We start from the raw sequence: 21,808 nt of genomic DNA, 5'->3' as shown, positions 1-21,808 counted from the left end.
CCCTCCTCAGCAGGAATTGATAGGTACTCCCAGCAGCTGGAGCTAGTAAATGAGAAGAATGATGTTGCTGAGGGCTAAATGGCATGTTAAGTGGGGAAGCCATGACTTGATGTTGCTTTCTTTCCCCATAGGAACCATTGTGAGTAGCAATTGAATCAGTGCCATAGTGTACATGAGTGTGCATACGGCTAGCCTTTCCCCACAAATTGATTTCATGGTGCAGATCACTTAGTGGGGCTTCCAAAAATTTCCTCGACCAAATTTCTCCCCAGATTTTTGGAGTTTTGAATGATCAGGTCTTGTTTCCAAAGTGAAACTGACACATTTGATTTTTCTCCCCATTGTTCCTTTTTTATTTTCAGATTTGTACAGCACACTTTGTACACACAGACTCTTCCTTCAGTTTATTTGCATGCCCTCTCTTCTGCATCACAGATGTGCAAATATTATGTGCATTGATAAAATACATCAACAAAACAAATGTGATATGATAGTACCTACAATTGTAATAGAAGGCTTTTTTGTGTGCCGTGTTTGACCAATCTATGACAGCATATGGGCACACTGGAAAGAAACTTGATGCAGTCATATCAAGATTGTTTTTGGAGCAGTGTGCTTTATAAATGTGTTAATGTGCACTGGTAACAAAAGCCGAGATAATACAAATGAATTAGGAAAAATAGACTGGAAAACTGCACATGTCCCAAATTCCAAATTAAATTTTGCAAATGCCTCTAGTTAAACTGGATTCAGGAAAAGTGAAATTTGGAGCACAGCAAATCATAGAAACAAATAAAGCAAGAGAACGAACAGAGGAAATCCTCTCATCTCTAAAACCACTCCTCTGAAAGGGACATTAGGTGGGAAACTGAAAGCATGCAGGTACAATATGAGTAAAATTTGGGGTTTCTGATGTACTGGCATTCTCTCTTGACTTACACTTAGAAAGGGTTATCAAACAAAAAGTAGTGTTACAAAAATAGTCCTGTTCCTCTCACAGATTTATGGGTTTCAGAAGGGACCCCCTGAATGATACTAAAAAGGAAGAAAATGAATGACTTTGATTCTATTAACAGAGCTTTGCACCAAGAAGAGCAAGAATCTTCCCACCCTTCACCAATTTAATTACTCCATGGCTTTTGCTATTAACTACATCATTTGCTTTGTGTTTAATTTGAGAAAGTCACATTTCTTTGGTCATTTTTTCATGCAAAGTCATTTTGTTTCAGCACTCATGTTTGTTTCCCCCTTCAATGAAGCTTGTAAGTCCCCTGCCCCTGCCATCTGGGTCAACAGTGATCACAGAGCTGATTTTGGAGCCTGCTCCTTGTGACTGCCACTTCATTTTGCCAGAATACCCCAGATGTTATATTGTTCTGTAGGCTTTCTTGTGGGAGGGGCGGCATATATTAATGGTGGTCACCATTAGGAATGACCATCGTGTGAATCAGCTGTCATTTCTCTCCCAAATATATTGAAGTGATGCATCATCTAAGCCAGGCTTCCTCAAAATCGGCCCTTCAGATGTTTTTTGGCCTACAACTCCCATGATCCCTAGCTAGCAGGACCAGAGGTCAGGGATGATGGGAATTGTAGTCTCAAAACATCTGGAGGGCCGAGTTTGAGGAAGCCTGATCTAAGCTCTGTGGAGAAAATAAAAGGTAGAGTGGCCATTGAAACAATGTGCCTGCAGGAACTGTCAGTGAAAAGTTCAAATGGGTCTAAGTGTGGTAACAAAAGCTGAGCCCATTCATGCCCATTCATTATTTCATGCATTCATTCTGAAACAAATGAAAATGTAACCAAATGAACTCCATTTTATATACATTCCATAGAGATGATGCCTAGTTGGTGATTGGGAGAGGAAGGATGTTGTTTCTATTTTATTTTTAGACACAAAAGTTTCCTAACAGATAAAACCACAGCCAACAATTAAAATGCTACAACAAAAAGCTGCTTATGTTTCCTCTATTAGTTCTGGTCTTCCTTGTTGAGGCAATCGTTCAGATGAAGTACTAATCACTTCATGAAACAGATTCCAGAGAAGGCACCATTTCTCTGTCTCTCATCAATCTGTCTCAGTGTTCCCTTTTCCATGAAGAGCCTGAGGTACATAAAGGTCTGAAGAACTCATCTCTTAACCAAGCTGAGCAGGCACAAAGACTGAGTCCAACTCAAGGGTCCCTATATCTATTCCATGCAGTTGCACACAGCTTTCCCTTACCTTCTCAAAATCCCTCCTAACAGAGAGGCATTGAGGCATTCTGGTGGGGACAAGCGTCTCTTCACTTCTGCGATGGTCACTTTGTATTTGGAAGTGGAGCTGAGTAAAGATAAACGGCCAGGAACCGAGCAAAAGAGGTCTGTGGGATTGACTACACACGTGCCACCTGAAAAGGTATACATGACATGCGTTAGGGGGAGGCTCAGGGCAGGAGTTTTCAGGATGAAATGTTCCTGGAACACATTTGAGGGGAAGTTTAGCTTAATTCGGGAATTATGCCTGAATGGGGGGTGGGAGCACAAGTAAGGTCTGTGGGGCCAAGCACACCAGCCCTGCTGCCAACACTCACCTGTGTGCTTGCTCTGCCTCTTCCATCCCTGACCTTTCTGTCTTGAGTAGGAAAGTAGGGAAGGGAATTCTAAGCACATCTGATTGAACACACTTAGAAGTCTCCTTGGAATAATGCAAGGTTCTCAGTTACAGGGAAGTTTCTAAGCACATTCGGCTAAATGCACTTATAAATCTCCTTTAGACTTTCCATCCCCAAGACTGCTGGGGATGGAACTGACAGGCTCAGTAACATGCAATCCCTTTCCATGGGTTGATCATTTTAATGCCTGAATAGGGTTTTTATGTCTTTCCCAGTTTTGTCCATTTTAAAAGCACAATTTCATAGCAGAACATGTTATTGTTTTTTTTAAAAAAGTACCCCCAAAACTATATCAAACAAAGAATTTGCACGACATGTAAGAACTTCAAATAGCTAGTCACAGCAGGCTATTTGCAACCAATTACAATGATTTCTTCCCTTTTTATATTTTGGTTCTGGAGGATCTTTTCTTCTTCCAGGAAAATATTTTTGCATATTTATTTCGGGCTTTTTGTTCTGTGATTTCTTCCCAGAACTGCCACTTGCAACTGTGACCTGACCTCTGGCATGATAGTGATACTTAGGCATCATCCCTACTACAGCTGCAATTCTTGGAGTCTATCGCTTCAGACAGAGGATTGGGTAAATACTGTATATCCTTCTCTGTACATAGACAATTAGATGTCAGGGAGAAGGTTTCTAGCATTCTATTTTTCTATGCATGTATCTCCCCCAATATAAGCATTCAAGCATGCTTTCTGCAGTCTGAAGAGGGGCACTCTTACCACAGGAGCTGTTGTTTGTGTAGGCTAAGTTTTGCAGTGGTAAAAATTATTAAAACAGGTTTAAAATACTATTTGTATTCTATATTAGCATGTGGTAGATGTTTAGATTAATACAAGTGATACATACAGAAGTGGTTTACCAAAGGGAACTTGGGAAGGACAACGACCACAATCCAGGTAACTAACATGTACCAGTATTTGTATCATGTACATTCTGCTTTTTATTACAGTTGTAGAAGTTAACATTATTCTCTGAAGCAGAGTTTATAGTAATTACATTCCATGGATTTACACAAGGCAACGGCACACTTGAAAATATTTGCGATGTTCCCAGAGGAGGCATTCATTAATTGTTGTAGTCCATGCCTTTCTCCTTTTTACATTTTGTTTTCACAATTTCTAAGTCATGATTTCTGTATCTATGCCTAGTGCATTCAAGTGGTTAATCACGATTTCTCCCTATAAAAGCCAGTCCCTCAATATCTCCATCGCATTGTGAGGAAAAGGAACAAAATGTAGGATGTGCTGAGAGAAGCAGCCCATGGCTTGATTTGGGGTGACTCAGATAGAGAACTGGGTGAGGCCTCCATTGCAATGATGTCTCCAAGGGCACTTCTTTCCTTTCCCCCATATAAGTGAATGGGAAATGTAAGGTCTGCTCTAGAAGGCAAACTACCCTTCCACACTCACAGTGGGTGCCTCAACCCTCACAAATAGGGATCCCCCAGAAAGCAAAAGGCCCCTCCACACACAAAGTGCCCCTATTCTATTTATGGGCATAACAATTTGCCTGCCTGACTGCCTGACTTTATCTATGCCACTTTCCATATTTTCTGATTTTACCCTGCCTCCTCTGACAGAGACCACATATGCAGTTTACAAGGAGACAAGCTGCTTCCTTGCTTGCTGCTCAGGGGTCCCAGCAATCTATGGCCAACCCACTCTGTCACTATAATAGGGGCTTCACTAGAAAATATATCTGTGTCTATATCTCTATCCCTATCTAACTAGTGATTTTATAAATTGCCATTTAGGAAAGAAAACGAGGTCTCAAATTAAACGACCAACAATGAAAGACCAACAAAATACTGAAACTCAGTTATCTTAATAAATGTGAGTATTTTCAAAGGAAAACACAGGCTTCATAACTAGTTGAACTCTGTGGGGGGGGGGAGGTTATTTTATTTTTCCAAACTCTCCTCCTGCCAAATTGTACCTTATGCTTTTTCACCTACATATAGCTTTGAATAAATAATAGTCTTCCCATGCATCCAGATTTCAGTTCAGCAAAATAATGTGTAAATGATGTTAATTATATTGGAAGGTACTATTTATTTCAGCTCTTGATATATTTGCTCGTAGGCAGGTAGAGAATTACCTGCAGCCATAGATCTTTATATTACAATGCAAGAGACAAATTAAGTCTACATTTTACAAACAATGAGGAAGTGCAGCAATGAAATATTAATATTTCTCTTTTACAATCGAACCCATATGTGCACAAACAATTTGTGCTGAATAAATAATTGCTCCTTTAATAAGAAAACATTTTGTTCCCACCTGCTTTATCTTTTTCAGCGCAGGCTTTATCATTCAGCAAAATGCATCAATTCCAGAAAGGCCACAGTAGTCTTCTAAAATGAAACTGACTCAAAAAGTGATGCCTTGTAAAACAACATTGAGCAGAAACAATGGCCAGATCCAAAGAATTGCTAACTTGAGGTGCCCCTTGGGGGTTTCAATGTGCCCAGTGGGATTTTTGACATTTTCTCCTGGAGTGACAGGCCCCTGCCTGCCACATCTCAAAGTACATTCTGAAAGCCCTCACTGTTTTCAAAAGTGTTTTGCCTTGAGGTATGAGCTACTGCTCTAGCACAGGTCCAAATCAGCATTGGGCATGCAGAGCTAGCTATATCATTGGATCATGGCCAATGAGGATAGGAAGGAGAAGGGAAAATGTCGTGGGAATGTAAAAGGTATTACTTATCCAGTGACATAAGGGCAGGATGGTAAATGGAACTTCCCAGTGAACTATAATGAAGATATGAAGCAGGGTCTGTCCAAATTATGGCTTAAGCCTGCTGGACAGGCTTCATGGGAAACCTCAGTGCACCAGCTGCGCAGCCCACCCACCGAACAAAGGGAAAGCCTGGCTCTGGAGGAAAGAGCCAGCAGCCAGTTCTTGAGCATCTCCAGGGAGTGCTGCCCTCAGCTGACTCCTTGGTTTCTCCTCAGCATCCTTGAGGTTTGGATGCCCGACTTGTCTTCTGTCACTGTCCTTTGATACTACGCTCTTCCCCACCATTCTTAACATGCTTGATAGGAGAAAAATGTTCCCTGGAGGCTTCCCAAGGTTGCCCAACACTAGAACCAGCCCTGATGAAGTGGGGCAAGTTCCCTAACTGCACGTAAGTAGGCAATGCACCATTTTCAAGGATGAAGTGGTAGGCACACAATACTTTTCTCTCTTCAGGAGAATTGAAGGTGATATGATAGGAACACGTTTTATTCCACTGTCATGACTGTTCAAGCAGATGTTAGGGTGCCTAACTACAAAAGGGCAAAAACTGCTTTTCAGAATCAGCACTGGGATGGAAAATGTAAGTGACTGCATTACAAGCCATGATGGCCCTATGGTGCCACTCCCAGGAGAAGAAAAACTACCATTTGTCTCTAGTCTGAACACGGCGCACTGAAATGATGTTTTGGAGAAACTTCTGTATTCTACTAATCCCACACTTTATAAGCAGCATAATATGGATTGAAAAGCTATATTCACATTAATGATTGAATTCCATGCCTCATTTTTCATGCTTTATGACCCGAAACATTCCCAGCTTCAAAAACTCTGGAATATGAGATGATTCTTAAACACCGTGTCCCAGTCTCTATCATAGCACCTTAGAGCCAAAGCTTTGATCCACAAACCATGAAGTGACATGAAGCAGTTGCCTTGGGCAGCAGATTCCTGGGGCAATGCCTTTTCCGCACCTCCTGTTTCTATTTATGTACACATTTTGAAACATCAAGTCATCACGAAGCATGGGGTGTGGGTTGGTGGACTTTGTGTGTAATGTGCGAAAACATCCAGAATGGTATATGCCAATTGTCACCACTAAAGGCTGGATTAACTACTATATACTAACAGCTGGAGCCAGAGAAGAACTCTGCTCATGAAATGGACCTTTTTTGGACTCCCCTTCCATTGCAGCCCCTGATAACTCCAAAAGTCGCTCCTGATGGTCAAGATGAAGGAGGCTGAAGGGGTGGGGTGTTAATGGGATTTGGGGAGGAACTACAGCTTTAGATCTAAGCCTAACAACTCAGACAAAAAGGGCATCCTGCTAGATCATAATTAGCAAGAAATGTGGGGCAGAAAGCCAGGTTTTATTTAGTCACTGAATTCACCATCGGATTCTGCATTCCTGTGGCAAATATCTATGCCCTTTCCAGTATTAACTGTCTAGAATTCAAGTCAGTATTTACTGAAAAATGGTTTTTATAGTGGCTTCTGGCACTTTGAGTCTTTATGATTGATGTTTCTATCCCAAACTGTGAAAGCTAGAACTATCTATTTAAAAATAAATAAAAATGAAACCAATACTCTCCCATAATGGCATATGATTTCTTGGCTAATGAAGGCTTCAGTCTGTACATTTTAAACAAGAAAAAAAATCATTCCATGAAGGAGTCATCCAACTATCTGCCATATACTTCAGTTCTCGTCCAAAAAACACCTGGGAAGCAGACATTCAACTTTTATCCTAAAATCCTAGCTGGATTCAAAAATAGATTTCATTGTTTCCGTGTAGCTAGCATAGCATAGATTGGTTTTCTTTCATGACAACTGGACTTCACAACTATCCTATGCTAGCTACACGGAAACAAGTCTCATTGTGCTCAGTGGGATTTACACCCAGGAAAGTGTGGAAAGGATTGCAATCTTTTTTAAAAAAAGGTGTTTCTAAAATATTTTAGAGCAAGCTTTGGCATAACACAAGGAAGAATTTGATGAAATGTGATGTCTAGGCTTGCAAGCAGGGCCGTCTTGCACCCAGGGGTGCAGAGCACCCAGGCACCAAATGTTGGGGGGAGCGCCAAATGTATACCTACGGTATACTGGTCCCTCTCGATCGGCGGCAGTGAAAAGGAAAGGAGCAAAAGTCCCCGCCCCGCTCCTCCATCGCTCTGTTACTCAGCAGCATCAAATATCCCCAACGAGTCAGGAAACAAAAGCAGTTTTTTTCACTGTGTCGTTGTTATAGGTGAGCAATTGCCGCCCCCAAAAAACTCCAAAACTTTGAGTTCACTCCCCCTAAAAAAAGGTCAACAACTTTGGCTGGCTTCCCCCCTCCCCAAAAAAGCTCAATAAAAGTTAATTTGGGGATGGCTAAACTAAATTTGGGGGTGCTGGACAGATCTTTGTACCCCGGTGGCCCACATGCTAAAGACGGCCTTGCTTGCAAGCCTATGCACATGTACTTGGGACCAGCCCTCGCAGATCTGTGAGGTCCCTTTCTGAGCAGAGGTGGATTTAGGAGAGTGCGGCTGGTTCCACAGGACTGGGCATGGAGCCTTGGGGGTGATGCAGGAAGCGCCACAACTGTGATTTAGAATGGAGTGTAGAGGAAGGGGGTGCACCACATTTTGCTGTTGTGCAGGGTGCTGCTGATTTTGAGACCCCAAGTTCCACCACTGTTCATCCAGCCTGCATATCCTCAGATAGCAGCAGTACAGTAAAAGATGGAATAAATCGATCCCTTCTTTGGGACAAGGTGGGACACGGTGCAGTGAGCGACGGAGGAGGCATGAATCATGGAGCTGTTTATACAGTGGTACCTCGGGTTAAGCACTTAATTCGCTCCAGAGGTCCATTCTTAATCTGAAACTGTTCTTAACCTGAAGCACCACTTTAGCTAATGGGGCCTCCCGCTGCTGCCGCGCCGCTGGAGCACGATTTCTGTTCTCATCCTGAAGCAAAGTTCTTAACCTGAAGTTCTGGGTTAGCAGAGTCTGTAACCTGAAGTGTATGTAACCTGAAGCGTATGTAACCTGAGGTACCACTGTAATAAGGAATAGTACAGAGGGAGTGAAGGAAGAACAACCTTTTTTTCTAAACTAAAAAGATAAATCTCTTTAGCTTTTCTTTCTAAGGAAGATAATGCTATGGTCAATTCAATTGCCTTTTGCTGCACTATAATATGTTTTTTGAGATTGGGTGACCTTGAATACAAACAACATTCTAAATTATAACCATAACATGTGCCAACATTACAGCCCTGCTTTGTTGTATCATTGGGAAGTATTTATGTGCTGGTACAGCAAACTGCATAATAACTGCTAACCTGGGCCACAAGAAAGAGGTCTTTTCTTGGTGTGCCCAAAAGTTTATATAGGCTTCAAAAACCAACACCTTTCTTGGAATGACAAACATATTGACCAACATTTTTTTTTTTTTTGTAAGCACACTTTCCACCTACCAGGCGCTGTAAGTATCTCACAGATATAGAATCATAGAATTGCAGAGTTGGAAGGGATCCTGAGGGTCATCTAGCCCACCCCCCGCAATGCAGGAATCTCAACTAAAGCATCCATAACAGATGGATGCTTGAAAACCTCCAAAGAAAGAGAGTCCATAACCTCCTAAGGGAGTCCATTCCACGGTCTAACAGCTCTTACTGGCAGAAAGTTCTTCCCAGTGTTTAGTCAGAATCTCCTTTCTTGCAACTTGACTCCACTGGTTCTGTTCCAACCCTCTGGAACAGCAGAAAACAAGCTTGTTCCATCCTCCATAGTGGGAAATAACACAGAAATAAGGGGAAGGTTCAGGCTAATTAAGATTGGGCTGCTATTTGGAAGTTCAGTTGAAAACAATGTGCCACAGAATACAACAGGAATACATGGACGTAGCCAGGGTTTATTTTAGGGGGGGGCAGTGATGCAATTGGTCCGTTAGGTATCCGTTAGGTAAGTATTTCTATTTATTTACTGGGGGGGGCAACAGCTGCCCCCTAGCACCTCCTGGCTACATTCACACAGGAATGTGGCAAGTGCCTTGCACCAAATTAGGAGGTGTGCCCACCTAGCTAGCAGTTGTCCAGGTCCCAGGCAGAGGTCATTTCACATGTCAGCTTCTACCTTTCAATCTGAGATGCCTGTCAAGATGGACAGTGCTGGGCTAGATGGATAAATAGCCCATCCATTCATATGGATTTTCAAGGGTAAGGGTTTTTGTTTTTTTAATCATTTGGGGGGTTAGGAATGGTAGAAAAATTGCGACTTGAAACAGTGTTGTTTTAAAAAACCCCTCTGTTTCTCATTCCATTGTCACAATATCCTTGCATTCTACTCATCTATGATTAAACTTCCATGCAGATCTGGCTGAAAACATCATGCTGCCTATTGCACCATCCAAATCTGTCCCCCTGCAGAGGACTGTGGAAATCATAGCAGCAGTTCCCATTCTGTGCATTTAAAAAAAATTTTTTTTTACAAAACTGTGAGTTCAGCTTAAGGATATGTGGGGAGGGGGGTTTCTCTATCCAATTCCCTTATTTTCTGAGGGCTTGCTCTGCTTTGATGGCGCCACTCCTCCAAAATTCCAGTTTAACTAGGAGAATTTTAAAACCCTTTTGCTGGGACTGGAAAACGCACAATTTGCCTCCACTTTCAGTTCCTACAGTTCATGGTCGGCCTACAAGCAAATTCAAAAGGGAGCCAGACAGGAATGGCAAGTGAATCAATGGCGGGCAATCATAGAAGCCTCATCATCACGGAACTCCAGACAATTTTGGCTCCTGGTAAATAAAAGAACTAAAAGATATCCTTTAACTATTATTCCTGCCCCGGTTTGGGAATCTTACTTAAAAAACTACTTTGCCACAACTGACTGTATTGTTAACACAAGAGATGAATCTCAAGATCAGCTTCCCCTCTGGCCCCCCACCGATCCGGAAGACATCCATGACTTGATCGTTAAACTTAAAACAGTTCATGGTCATGGTCTTCCCCATCTACTTTAGAAATACAGTATGCACATGTCTGTGTAGAAAACATTGCAGAAAAGCAACCCCAAAGTTGTAGTTCCATGATTGTATCGAGATTCTTTTTGTGCAATGTTTCGCTGGTGTGCACAAACGTGCTCCTTTCCATTAGTAAAAGATTGCACAAAGGAAAATCAATACAACTGAGTGTACAATTCTATCAATGCAATTAATTAATGCACACACACACACATTGGTAACGCAGGACAGAGTGAAAACATGAAGGAACTTAAGCAAATCATGGACCCACAGCACTGTACAGAAAATTTGGGAACAAAAAATTGGAGGAATGGAGTACTCTGAATACATTGATTCTCTTTCAAAAACAAGCCTGCACAATTCAGAATGCCAAGAAAATTCAGAGGAGGATTATTTTGGAAACACCTCTAATTCAAGCACATGAGAGATCAGCCATGTCTCCACACCACAAGACAAAGACCAAATAAAATGCATATTTGCTGCCATGCAACATGAAGCAGCACATAGAGTGAAGAAGCATGCTTAATTCCATCACCTTTAGGACCAAAATAAAGTTAGCATAGCCTCAGTATTTCAGTTGGATTGCAATAATTCTCTAGCACTTTATAACCTCTCATTACAGAATTGATCTGAGTTGCATTAGTTTTGTAGAAACCAAGTAACAGCTCTGTCATAAACACATTCCTTAAAACACAAATTCCCAAAGTCCTTCATTCCACACAATTGGTGTAATCTTGAAAAAGTTACCTACACCCCAGTCTTATGGAAACCACAGCCCTTGCCTATGATGGGGTGGGGGTGGGGAAAGAAGGAATCTCCAGCAAGCAAGGTTTACTTTGGAGTAAACTTTGATGCTTGTCTGTGTATTTCATCTCCCTAGGTAAGTAGGATTTAGCACGCCCAACTTCCTCTGGACTTCCTCCATGAGGCGGGACTTGTAGAAATTTCGTTGGGGACTGCAGCCTATTCTTACTTGGCCAGAGAAAGCAACACAGCCCACCCGACCTGTTACACCTTTGGGATGAGGCGGGTTTACATCCCTGCTTGGGAAGGCGCTTAGTGGAGCCAACCATGAGCCCAACCCAAGAGAAGACCGATTCAACGCAGGCTGCCAGCACTTGGGAGCAATCCCCCAAAACACAGCGGGGCTTTCTCCAAGGAAGGCATGCAAAGGATCGGGCTGTGCTCCCACGGTGAAGCCGAAGGGGCTTCCGAAGGCTTGAGCACAGCCATGGAAGTGAATGGGGGAAATGCCTTGAAATCCTAATACAGTTCTCCTTCGTTTGGGGCGGGATTTCCCAAGACGCTCCCGCGACCCGCGAGTCCCAAGCCCAGGCAACTGTTGAGATACTCGGCTGCTAATCTTTCAGCCAAGCCAAGCAACCCTCTCCACGCCCCGCAAGCTGTACCCTCTTAAAACCCAGCCGCGCTTATTCCAGCCGCTCCCTCCTCCGCCTGGGCGCGTTTCTTGCGGCCTCCTTCATGAACCAGTCAGGCTTTTCCCCACACCCAGCCTCACGTCTCTCCTTTCCTGCCCCCCTTCCTCTCTTTTTATTGTTGTGACTCCATTTGAAACCAGCTCGGCTGGAACTATTAATTAAACAAGCGCATTAGGGCTTTTAAATGGGACTCAATTTGCTTCCTGGAAAAAAAGAGAGAGAGAAAAGAGACAGCAGCGTTAATGACAATACATTAAGAGCAAATTATACGTATTATGGGATTATCAAGATTTGGCCAGATAAGAGCTAAAGAGTGGGGAGGGAATTGGAATCTAAGGGGGCCGACAGAGAACGGCTGGCGAAGCAAGCCAGCCTCGCCCGGTCTCCTCAGGTTGCTTTCTCAGAGACCGGGACACTAGCTCAGCACAGTTACGCGCGCCTAAACACCGCGGATGCGCAACGGGTGTCGGTGGGTGTCGGAGGTGTTATAATAATTCTAAGGTGTCATAAATAAAATGAATCTTCATAAGTGCACAAGGTAATCACAGATGATAAAAAACCACATGTCTGAAATAGTACAGGAAAGAAATCCAAAAGCCATCTGGACTCTTAATGACCCATATATTTCTTCCGTAGAAGGAAGTATATTGGGGAAAAACCTCTCCCAGTAGTTTTTTTCGCTTACAAATCTAGTGAAAAGAGAATATTTTGTGAATGTCTTGGGACAGTTGTTTCAGGAACTAACGTATTTACCATTTAAAAGATGGCCCAGACTGGCCGAGGTGGAGCGATCAGGAAACAATATCAGGTATCTTGACAAACACGAGACAAGCCACACTCTCAAATTTCTGTTGTAGACCGCCTCTTTCTGAGATGCGTGTGTGATGCTTCTGGTGGTCTTTAGGCAATTTCTAAGTGTTTAAACGGACCTTTGTCCGGGGTCCTCCTCTTCTCTGACCGATCATGGACTTAGGAGACACTGAAACCCCTTCATGTTGAGCTGTAAAAGCCAACCCCATCCAACCCACCCCCGTAAAACAGCGTTCTCAGTTGTGCCCTGCATTCCGCAGAGACTCCAGCCGGCTTTGGGAAAGCGTCCGTGGGGCTTCCTTACTAAGGGTTTTAGGGGTTCGAAATGGAGGGAGCAGAAATTCATATTATTTGTTTTTACGTCAATATTTAAAGATGGAAAGAAAAGCGGTTGAGGACTAGAGCTAGGTGTAACTTGGAGTCGAGAAGAGAGAAGGACTCAGGGAGAGGACTATGAGACAGAAGAGGCCTGTGGTGGATCAGGTCTAACAGAGAACATCCTTTCAAAAAGATTGACCTCTTGGACATGTTTCTGCTGGAATATGTACTGTTGTAAAATGTATACACATTTTTTAAACCCACTCCCACATGAAAAACAATAGTCAAATAGAATTCAAGAGAACAGCTATAGTGAAGCAAAAATAGACCAGAGAATGTGGGTGTAGGACTCTCGCGTTGGACGCCTTGCGCCCATAGGAGCCAACATCTGGGGCCCAGGAACCTTCGGCCCCCTCCAATAAAATATTGGATGGGGCCATACCCCCAAAAAAACTAATGGGCAATCCCATTCAAATAGTGTCTTGTGATTGATTATTGGGGGCTTACCAGCCCCCCAATAGTTTATTTAAGTTGGCACCCCTGCTTTCGCCCTAGGAAGAGGGATCGGATTAGCTGGATTTATTTCCCAGTAAATATGCCTACGATCCGCTCAACCTCACCTCATCCCTAACCTTGCCGGGTGGTTTAGGCCAGGGGTGTCCAAACGTTTTTCAAAGAGGGTCAGATTTGATGAAATGAACATGCATGAGGGCCGACCAAAGTTGTTGACCTTTTTTTAGAACCACAAAGGGAGAACTGCCTGTGGGGGCCGAATTAAACCGACCTGCGGCCGGATTAGGCCCCCCAAACGGACTTTGGACATGCCTGGTTTAGGCAAACTGGTGGTTCAGCCATTCCTTCCAGTTTAGGTATGGGACGTAGTAACGCTGGCCTGCCTCACAGGTTTGTTGTGAAACGATTGCTGAGCTAAATGTGGCTAATGCTTTTGAGAGTACTCGAGAAAAACGCTGTGGTGCTAAAGTCACAAACCAGCCGAAGTCAAGCATTTTAAGCCACTGATTCGAATAAAATAGTTAAGCACATGTTTTGTTGTTGAAATTAATTTAACGAAGTCCGATCTTCTGGATATCAGCTTGGAAGTGAGCCTTACTGCCAAATAAATTCAAAAGGGTCGCGTAGGATTGAATCCTATATGTAATTCTTTCACAGAATAGCCGTATGGATATGATAGACAGGTCTTATCTTTCACCGCGCCGATATGGAGAATATTCTGCGAGATATACTAACAAAGTCCCTTTAGGTTTTACCTTCTGTTTCGGCGTTTACAGTAAAACAAACGGTGGCTCGTCTGTCCCATCTGGTTTCTCTGCCTAATTCCCTATTCTCTACACCCAGTATGAACAGGGTCTTTTCTAACACGACATATGCGTCGTGATATATTCTGCCAGAATGTACCATAAATGCAAAACTTGGAGCTATCCTTAAAAAGGAAGAAAGAAAGAGATTGTTTGGTCTTAGATATTTGCCCCCTAGAGCTTCACTCCACCCCTTAATAAAAACTCTCTCCACCCCTCTCCCCCCGCACCCAATGAATGAGTCATTAGGCTGCAGTTTCATCATTAAGTGCCTCAAATTAAAATTGCAGATCAAAGGACCACGATCAAACCCCGGATTGCAAGGGATAGGCAGCGCCTTAAGTAAACACATAAAAGGCAGAAGGCAGAGAAGGGGGACGTCTATCCAGGCTCTCTATTGGTTAGGCTGGTTTTTTGGTGACTGATGCTCAGACTTTTAAGAGCCTTTCTATTTTTTATTTTTTTTAATCAAATAAGATCTGACAATGTTTCTAGCTTCGCATTAATGCCTCAGCCTTCTCATGTCAGTCACCTCTAAGCGATTTGACAAACTCAAGATCTCTTAAAACGGGAAGAGTTCAGATCATATTAATTCCCCAAAAATGTTTTGATTCAAAGTAGTTTGTATTTTACGTTGCCAAGGGCAATCGAGAAAGAGAGTGTGCCGATAGCCCGGGCCTTCTTTTTCTCTTCATGGCCCAGAGGCGATAGCAGTATTTAAGCTTCTGAAATTAGCCTGGGGCAGGGAAAGATGGATGATCACAAAGCGAAACAAGAGCCGCCCCCCCCTTTCTCCTTTTTTTTTGAGTTTGCCATTTCATAAAACGACACAGGAGGGCCAAGTGTCACCGTGTTGTCTTTTTTTAAAAAAAGGACTCCAAAATATTTAGTGCAGAAGCCACCAGGCTATTTCTCTTATTTACTCGTTCCAAGGTAGGCAAGCAAAACATACGAGACTCTTAAAAAAGAAAAAAAGCAGGTTCCAGGCTGATAATTGTCGTTTAGAGAGGAATTCCTAAAACAGAAAACTGATTTCTAAGAAACTATAAAAAAGAGGGGAGGAAAACTGGGCGTGGCGGCGGGGAGAGGAAAAAGATGTTTCTTTTTGCCGCCATCCTCAGCAATGATTAAAAATTGCAGACTCTTGTAAATAGAAGGTTTGCATCTTCGGGAGAGATTTCTTTTGAAAGGGCCGATCTGAATATTCAACTTTTAAGGCAAAGCTTCACTCGTCTGTATGTACAACATTAATATGATCTCTGCAGAATTTGGGCCCTCAGAAAGATTACCATATCAAAGCAGGCGCCTGCGGCTAGAGAAGCTATCGATACGCTCGCAGTAGGTAAAGTAAAGATTATTGGTTGTGATGGTGCGAGGAGCGGAGCTCCGGGCGAAATCCTGCACACCATTAACTGGAAGTGATAGCGGTGGGAGCTCGGCCACCGAATCGGGGGCAAATATTGGCTCTGGCTGGTAATTAGCTCGCCAACACCTCAGTCCTGCAGCCCCGACCTCCTCCCTCCCCCCTCACAGCCACCGCCCAAACCCACACAAAAGAAAGGCCCCTTCCTGCCCGGGTCTCATTAAAAAGCAAACACTCCACATCAGGGCACCTCCAATGTCTCAGCTGGGACAGGCCTAGTCGGAGGAGGAGGCAGGCAAGAGGCTGCATTTTGAGCAGGCGGGGGTGGGCGGACTCGGGCCGAGGACTTCGTTGGAAGCGGGGCGGGGAGTAGGGGCACTTGGTTAGTTTTCGAAGAACAATTGGGCAATCTTGGCTGTAGGGCCAGAAGGCCCGGTTTGAAATGTACATGGATTTCCCCACTTTCTTTCTGTTCTATGCCTTCTATAGTCCTTACCAGTTTTCCTCACCTGTTTAGTAAACAGTATTAGTATTTTTGAGTCGTCCTTTCAACTCGTTCATTTTCCTCTATATTGAAATTAAAGGGGTTTTTTTATGTCTTGATGGAGTTAGATTTTCCTTCCTCTTTCCTCCTGCTTCTTCCCAAAGTGAAATATTTTCTCCCCCCCCTCGAATTCCCTCCCTCTCTTCTTAAAGCCGCTTCCCCCCTTCAGATAAAGACACCAAGCGCTTAAAATATGAGGGGAGCCCGGCTTCATATATTTGCATCGATGCAGCGAGAGAGAGAAAAGAAAGGGCCCCGCTGATTTATGCGGAAGGTTCCACAGCGCTCGGGATCCGCGTGCCTTGATGACTGCTAACACTTTTTCCCTAAGACTCACTTGACAAAATATTTATTATGTATTTCGAGGACTCATTTGAAACGTATAGGTTCGTCTTTGATATTTGTCCCTGATTTCACAAGAGGCGTTGCGCGGAGGGCGGGGGATGGGGGCTCTAGGTGTCGGAGCCATTCAGCTCTTAAGATGAGTAGAGAAACAGCCTCCTTGCATTTTCATGCTGGATTTTACCATCAGCCTTTAAATCCTTGAATGACTCGGTCGCCTTTTGAAAAACGGAACGGTAAGGAGGGAGAGAGCAGCCTTGCTTAACTACAATCAGTCGCTCAGGTAATTGGAAGCTCCTTGCCAGGAGAGAGCTGGCTGGAGACGGCATCAACTCGATAAGAAGGACTCGAGAGGAAAAACCTCCTTCAGATGGGAGATTAGAGTCCAGTCAAGCAGTTACAGACACAGCACCTCAGTTGATGGGGATTCAGCATTTGCCGGTTTCTCCCCTCAGGATCCAGCCCAAAGAAGCAAGCGCACTTGCTTATAATGAATATGAACCAAAATACAAGAAACCAACATGCAACTCCTCTCCTCACCTCTGGCGCTAAGGAAGGTGGAGATGACTGAATAAGAATGCATAACATATTGTCAAAACATTCCATATGGATTACTCCAGAGAAATAGACCCTTGCTCTTTTTCCAGTATACAAGCTACAAATGTAACTTTTTTAAAAAAAAATGTGTCACCCCTAGCTCTATTTATATTTCTCAAACCACACCATAATACCGCACATTAAGACGATTCTAAAAATCAGAAGGTACAGCCTTGTGTAAAGAGTGAGGGAAAACAACCGATTTACAATCCATTGAAACGGAAAGAAGAAGAGTTTGGATTTGATATCCCGCCTTTCACTCCCTTTAAGGAGTCTCAAAGCGGCTAACATTCTCCTTTCTCTTCCTCCTCCACAACAAACAGTCTGTGAGGTGAGTGGGGCTGAGAGACTTCAGAGAAGTGTGACTGGCCCAAAGTCACCCAGCAGCTGCACGTGGAGGAGCGGAGACGCGAACCCGGTTACCCAGATTAGGAGTCTACCGCTCTTAACCACTACACCACACTGGCCATTTGTGGTTGATATTACAGTTTACGTTTCTGCAGACCTTGATCAAAATGTTAACAATAATATAAAAAGAATCCATCCGTTTGTTTAGAAGAAAATGACGTGGCTTTCACAGATCCCCAGTTCCTAGAAGAACTGTAACCCTCAACATTCAGAAGGGTTTTAGAGTGGGACTGTTATAAAGTAGCCACCGGCGCTCAACGGTCAAGCTTCCTCGCTGTTAGGAAAACTCACCGCCAAGGAGCTGTCCATTTCAGCACCAGAAGTATCCCTGCCGCCGCCTCCTTACCCGCACCTTTAGAATATCTGCAGTCCGACAGGATTCAAAAGACATTTCACCACTAGCGTGTTGCTGTGCGCTCTTTCCATAGTTTTATGCTTCAAATAAGTTGTTATGACCTTATTACTATTTCAGTAATTTTAACCAAGACGGAAGAAAATTTCCCCTTGCTCATTTTGGTTTACCCTTCCTCCAAATGTCAACAAATAAAATAAATAAAACTATCTGGAAAACAGAACCGTAAATTATAGTTGAAGCAATCCTGTTGGAATCAGCCTATATTACACACGTGGCCCAAACGGGCTAGGAAGCTCTCAGCGTTAGTACAGGATGGTTTCAATAGTTTCATCTTGTCTCCCTGTCATCGGTGATATATGGGGGAAACCCCATTTAACTTCATCCCTTCATTAATTTGTTCACATTTCGGGGGGAAATGTTTCCCCCCGTTTTCAGATGTAATCTTTGAATAAATTCTGTTCTCTGACATTTTTATTATCCTTCATTCTGATCAGACCGGTAACATATTGGCCTCACTATAGAGCCTTCTGCCTAAAATACTTGCGATTCACACAAGTTAATGAACTGACCCACCCCACCCCCTTTCATTCACCCAGTGCATTTACAGTGCAGTCCTATACATGTCTACTTAGGAGTAAGCCTCATTGAATTCACCGGTTGCCGTAGGATCGAAATGTGAGCTTATGGCTGGTGCTACTCCCCGCCCTGCAAAAGCCAGTAATTCGGGTTTCTGATACAGAGTAGGCTAGAAGACCACATCCTGATTTTTACAAAAGCTACGCTTCGGTTTTAAAACTTCCATCGCAAATTGTCATTGAAGCTCTACTTGTGTCCCCCCCGCCTACGTAAATAGTACCAGCCACATACTGAGTTGAAAAGTTTACAAAACACACGCGCGCGCACAAAATGAAATGGGAAACGCAGGTGGCAAAAACAGCATGGCAAGATCATCCCAAGTAGAAAGCATAGCGGAGTGGGGCGGGGGTCGTCTTTCATTTCCTAGAGCTGCACACTAAACACGATGGCAACGTTTCCTTAAGGCCTCTTCTGTTTCTATTGGGGTGGGGGCAATTACATGGATATAAAAGGCACCCAGAACCCGGTCACAAATTCCGCTATTTGTTTGGAAGTTGGCCCTAGTGGTTATTACACAATTTTAAGGCTTTCTGTTGTTAAAATAATAAGTAAAAATATAGGACTCGCAACTTGCTTACCTCTCCTTATCACCCCACCTTGGCCGTTCAACACTAGCCCACACTGGGTCTCCACTGAGCCCTTGAATGAAGAGAATAAAATAAAATCAGATAAAGATCCGTACAGATAAATTGCATGGCTGGATGCATCGAACGTGATGCGTTTTAGAAGTGACTATGTTCAGATTGCAACTCAAAGAATATATCTCCTACGAAATATTTCAAAAACCATAGAAAAGCACAGCTTCTTCCCAGAACAAACAAACTCTGTTCTCAGATATGATCTTTTGTCTGAATGATTGATTGGCAGGCAAAGAGGAAGGGAGTCAGTATGGAAAGTTTTTGAAGGGATGTTTTGGAGGAGGAAAAAGAACAATTTTAAAAGAAAGTGGCAGCATACCTGTGGAACATATATACCCCTTTCAAGGTCCATGTCTAACGTGTTAAGTGAAGGTAGCACTCACATGTCACACAACTAGGACCAGTTTGCAGAGACTGGTAAAAGCCAGACTTAGAAATGCGAGTTATAAAGAACGGCGACAGAAGGGGAACAATCGGGTGTTTCTCGATTTCTCGACTGGACTAAATTCTAGACTACGTTGTAGTAGTCCATTCCAACGACTGAAAATTTTGCTATCAACTTCAGTGGGATTTCAACATGCTCTGGTCAAAACACTTTACAAACTGAGTTCCATATACTCTGGTTTCGCTTTATGCTGGGATACGAATTCAATCGAGAAGAAATCCCCCCTTTTTTCTGTCTATGTGTGTGTACATTTCTTCCACGCAACCTCTCAGTCCTTTTGTCCAGTGGCAATGTGTTAAAAGATGCATTTTCCTTTACAAACAAACGAGGTATTGGACATGAAAGAGGCCTCTTAAGGGTGTTAACCTACTCAACAGCCCGTGAAGAGTTAAGTACATGCGGAGAAAGAGTCGGTGCATAATAATAAAAAGCCCACTTTACAAAAACAACCTTTACAGTCCCGTCTCTCTCTTCCCCAAGCCTCCCCCCCCCCGTTTTTCGGCATATTGACGCTGGCCTAGAAAACCCCTTTCAAGGCCTCTTTTGAGTTTTAGTGTTCTGCCTTAAAGTGATTATGAAATCAATATGGGGAAAAACTAGGCGACTGAGCATAAATTAAAGCGGTGATGGGAAAAGGTGTGACAGTTTCCTTTGTTGCCCATGGAAAATCTTTTTAGGGGTCTCAAAGATGCCCATTCGGGCTCCAAGACTCCTTGCATCTGTTAGGCTGGCTTAAACAGCCTTCCAAACTATTGGACTTTCACTTAACATTCTGAGCAGGGGAAAGTATATTTACATTTGTTGCATTAGAAATGAGGCATATGTTGATGAAGAAAGTGGAAAGCGGGCGGGGGCGGAGATGAAAAAGAAAAGGGAAAGACTGGCTACGAGTTGGAGTTCTTCCTCCAACCTTGGTCGGGCAACAATCCATTTTGTCACCAAAAAAAACCTCCCCTATAAAACATAAGAAGCTGAAATCAACAAGCTTCTTTTCAAGCGTCGGAAAGAAAAAGCTACAAAAATCAATGCAAATTCACAAATAGTGGTTCCCCCGCCTCCCCCCTCGCGCCACTTTCGAAACCCCACATTTGTAACTGTGAAGATACTGAAGACGATGTAAGGAAATATACTCATGTATAATGAGTATAACAGACATTATGCATCATGCATAACTCAAAACCAAAACAGGGTTTTGTTAAATTTGATTTTTTGTGGCATTTTTTTGGTAGCGCTTCGACGCCCCCGCCCCCCACAAAGCGTTAAAAACAGAAAGAAGGAAAGACGACCTCGTCTTATTCTCTCCACTATTTAAATTTAAGATAAAAAATGATTTTTTAAAGTCGTTAAAATGATTCCTAAGCATGAACCTGCCATCTCAGTCATCTCGGCAAAAGGAGGTTGGAAGGGAAGCGCGTTGTTTGGTCGGATGACATTGCATAAGTGACCAGTTGAATGGCACTAAGTCGAAAATTGGATAAACTATGGTGCTTTTTTGCACAGGATTTAGGCATTGTGCGCTGCCTTGCAAACGTCTCTAATCCCTCCTTTTGAAAAAAAATACAAGGCTTTGTGCTCCGCATAGAAAAAAAATGTACAGCTAAAAAAATCAGCAGCAGACGTGGTTATATAAAAAAAGGAGAGTAAATAGGTCTTAGTGAAGCGAAATAGTGAATGGCAGATTTGGGAGAAGGAGTGATGAGGAGGAACATAAGGGAAGCCCTGTTGAAAATGGGGAGGGGGCGGGTAGAGACAGAAGCGTGGAAAATGATTGAGTGAATTTCAATGCAGAAAGTCAGGTTTTAGGGAACTGTTCTTCATGGGCCCAAATGATTTTATTCTTGTGCAAATTCCAAAATATGTGTGTGGGAGGCCTTCCTTTTATATGGTACACATTAAAACATTTTCTTTATCCTCAGAGAGGAAAATATATATATTTTTCTGATAAGAAATCTGGGGCGGGGTTTGAGGGGAGAAGAAAGGACAATAAAAGCAACTTAGAATTTACTCTCTGTAAGTAAATAGGACCCACTTCATTGCGTGAAACTACACTGCTTCCTAATAGGCTTGATGGAATTTCACGTTCTCTCTCTTTTACAGTAACGTTATAACTATGTATTAATTATTACAACTATAATTAGTTATTATAATACATTGTAACTATGTATTAAAAGTAGTTAATTCCATCAAAACGCAGCT

General features: G+C 43.0%; 1 protein-coding gene across 3 annotated transcripts in view; it reads right to left on the bottom strand.

The window, feature by feature from the left end:
- The window catches only part of TFAP2D (transcription factor AP-2 delta), a 43,981-nt gene that overhangs the window by 19,729 nt on the left and 2,444 nt on the right, over positions 1-21,808 (bottom strand). For all 3 annotated transcript variants that reach the window (XM_053380381.1, XM_053380382.1, XM_053380383.1), the window contains exons 3-4: positions 19,108-19,168; positions 2,225-2,390 (exon numbers count right to left, since the gene is read on the bottom strand). In XM_053380381.1, coding sequence (XP_053236356.1) covers positions 2,225-2,390; positions 19,108-19,168 — 227 coding nt within the window. The remainder of the gene's footprint in view (positions 1-2,224; positions 2,391-19,107; positions 19,169-21,808) is intronic.

Source organism: Podarcis raffonei, chromosome 3 (assembly GCF_027172205.1).
Source record: "Podarcis raffonei isolate rPodRaf1 chromosome 3, rPodRaf1.pri, whole genome shotgun sequence".
Lineage (NCBI taxonomy): Eukaryota > Metazoa > Chordata > Lepidosauria > Squamata > Lacertidae > Podarcis > Podarcis raffonei.
The sequence above is the reverse complement of the archived record's forward strand: the minus strand, read 5'-3'. Positions and strand labels throughout refer to the sequence as shown.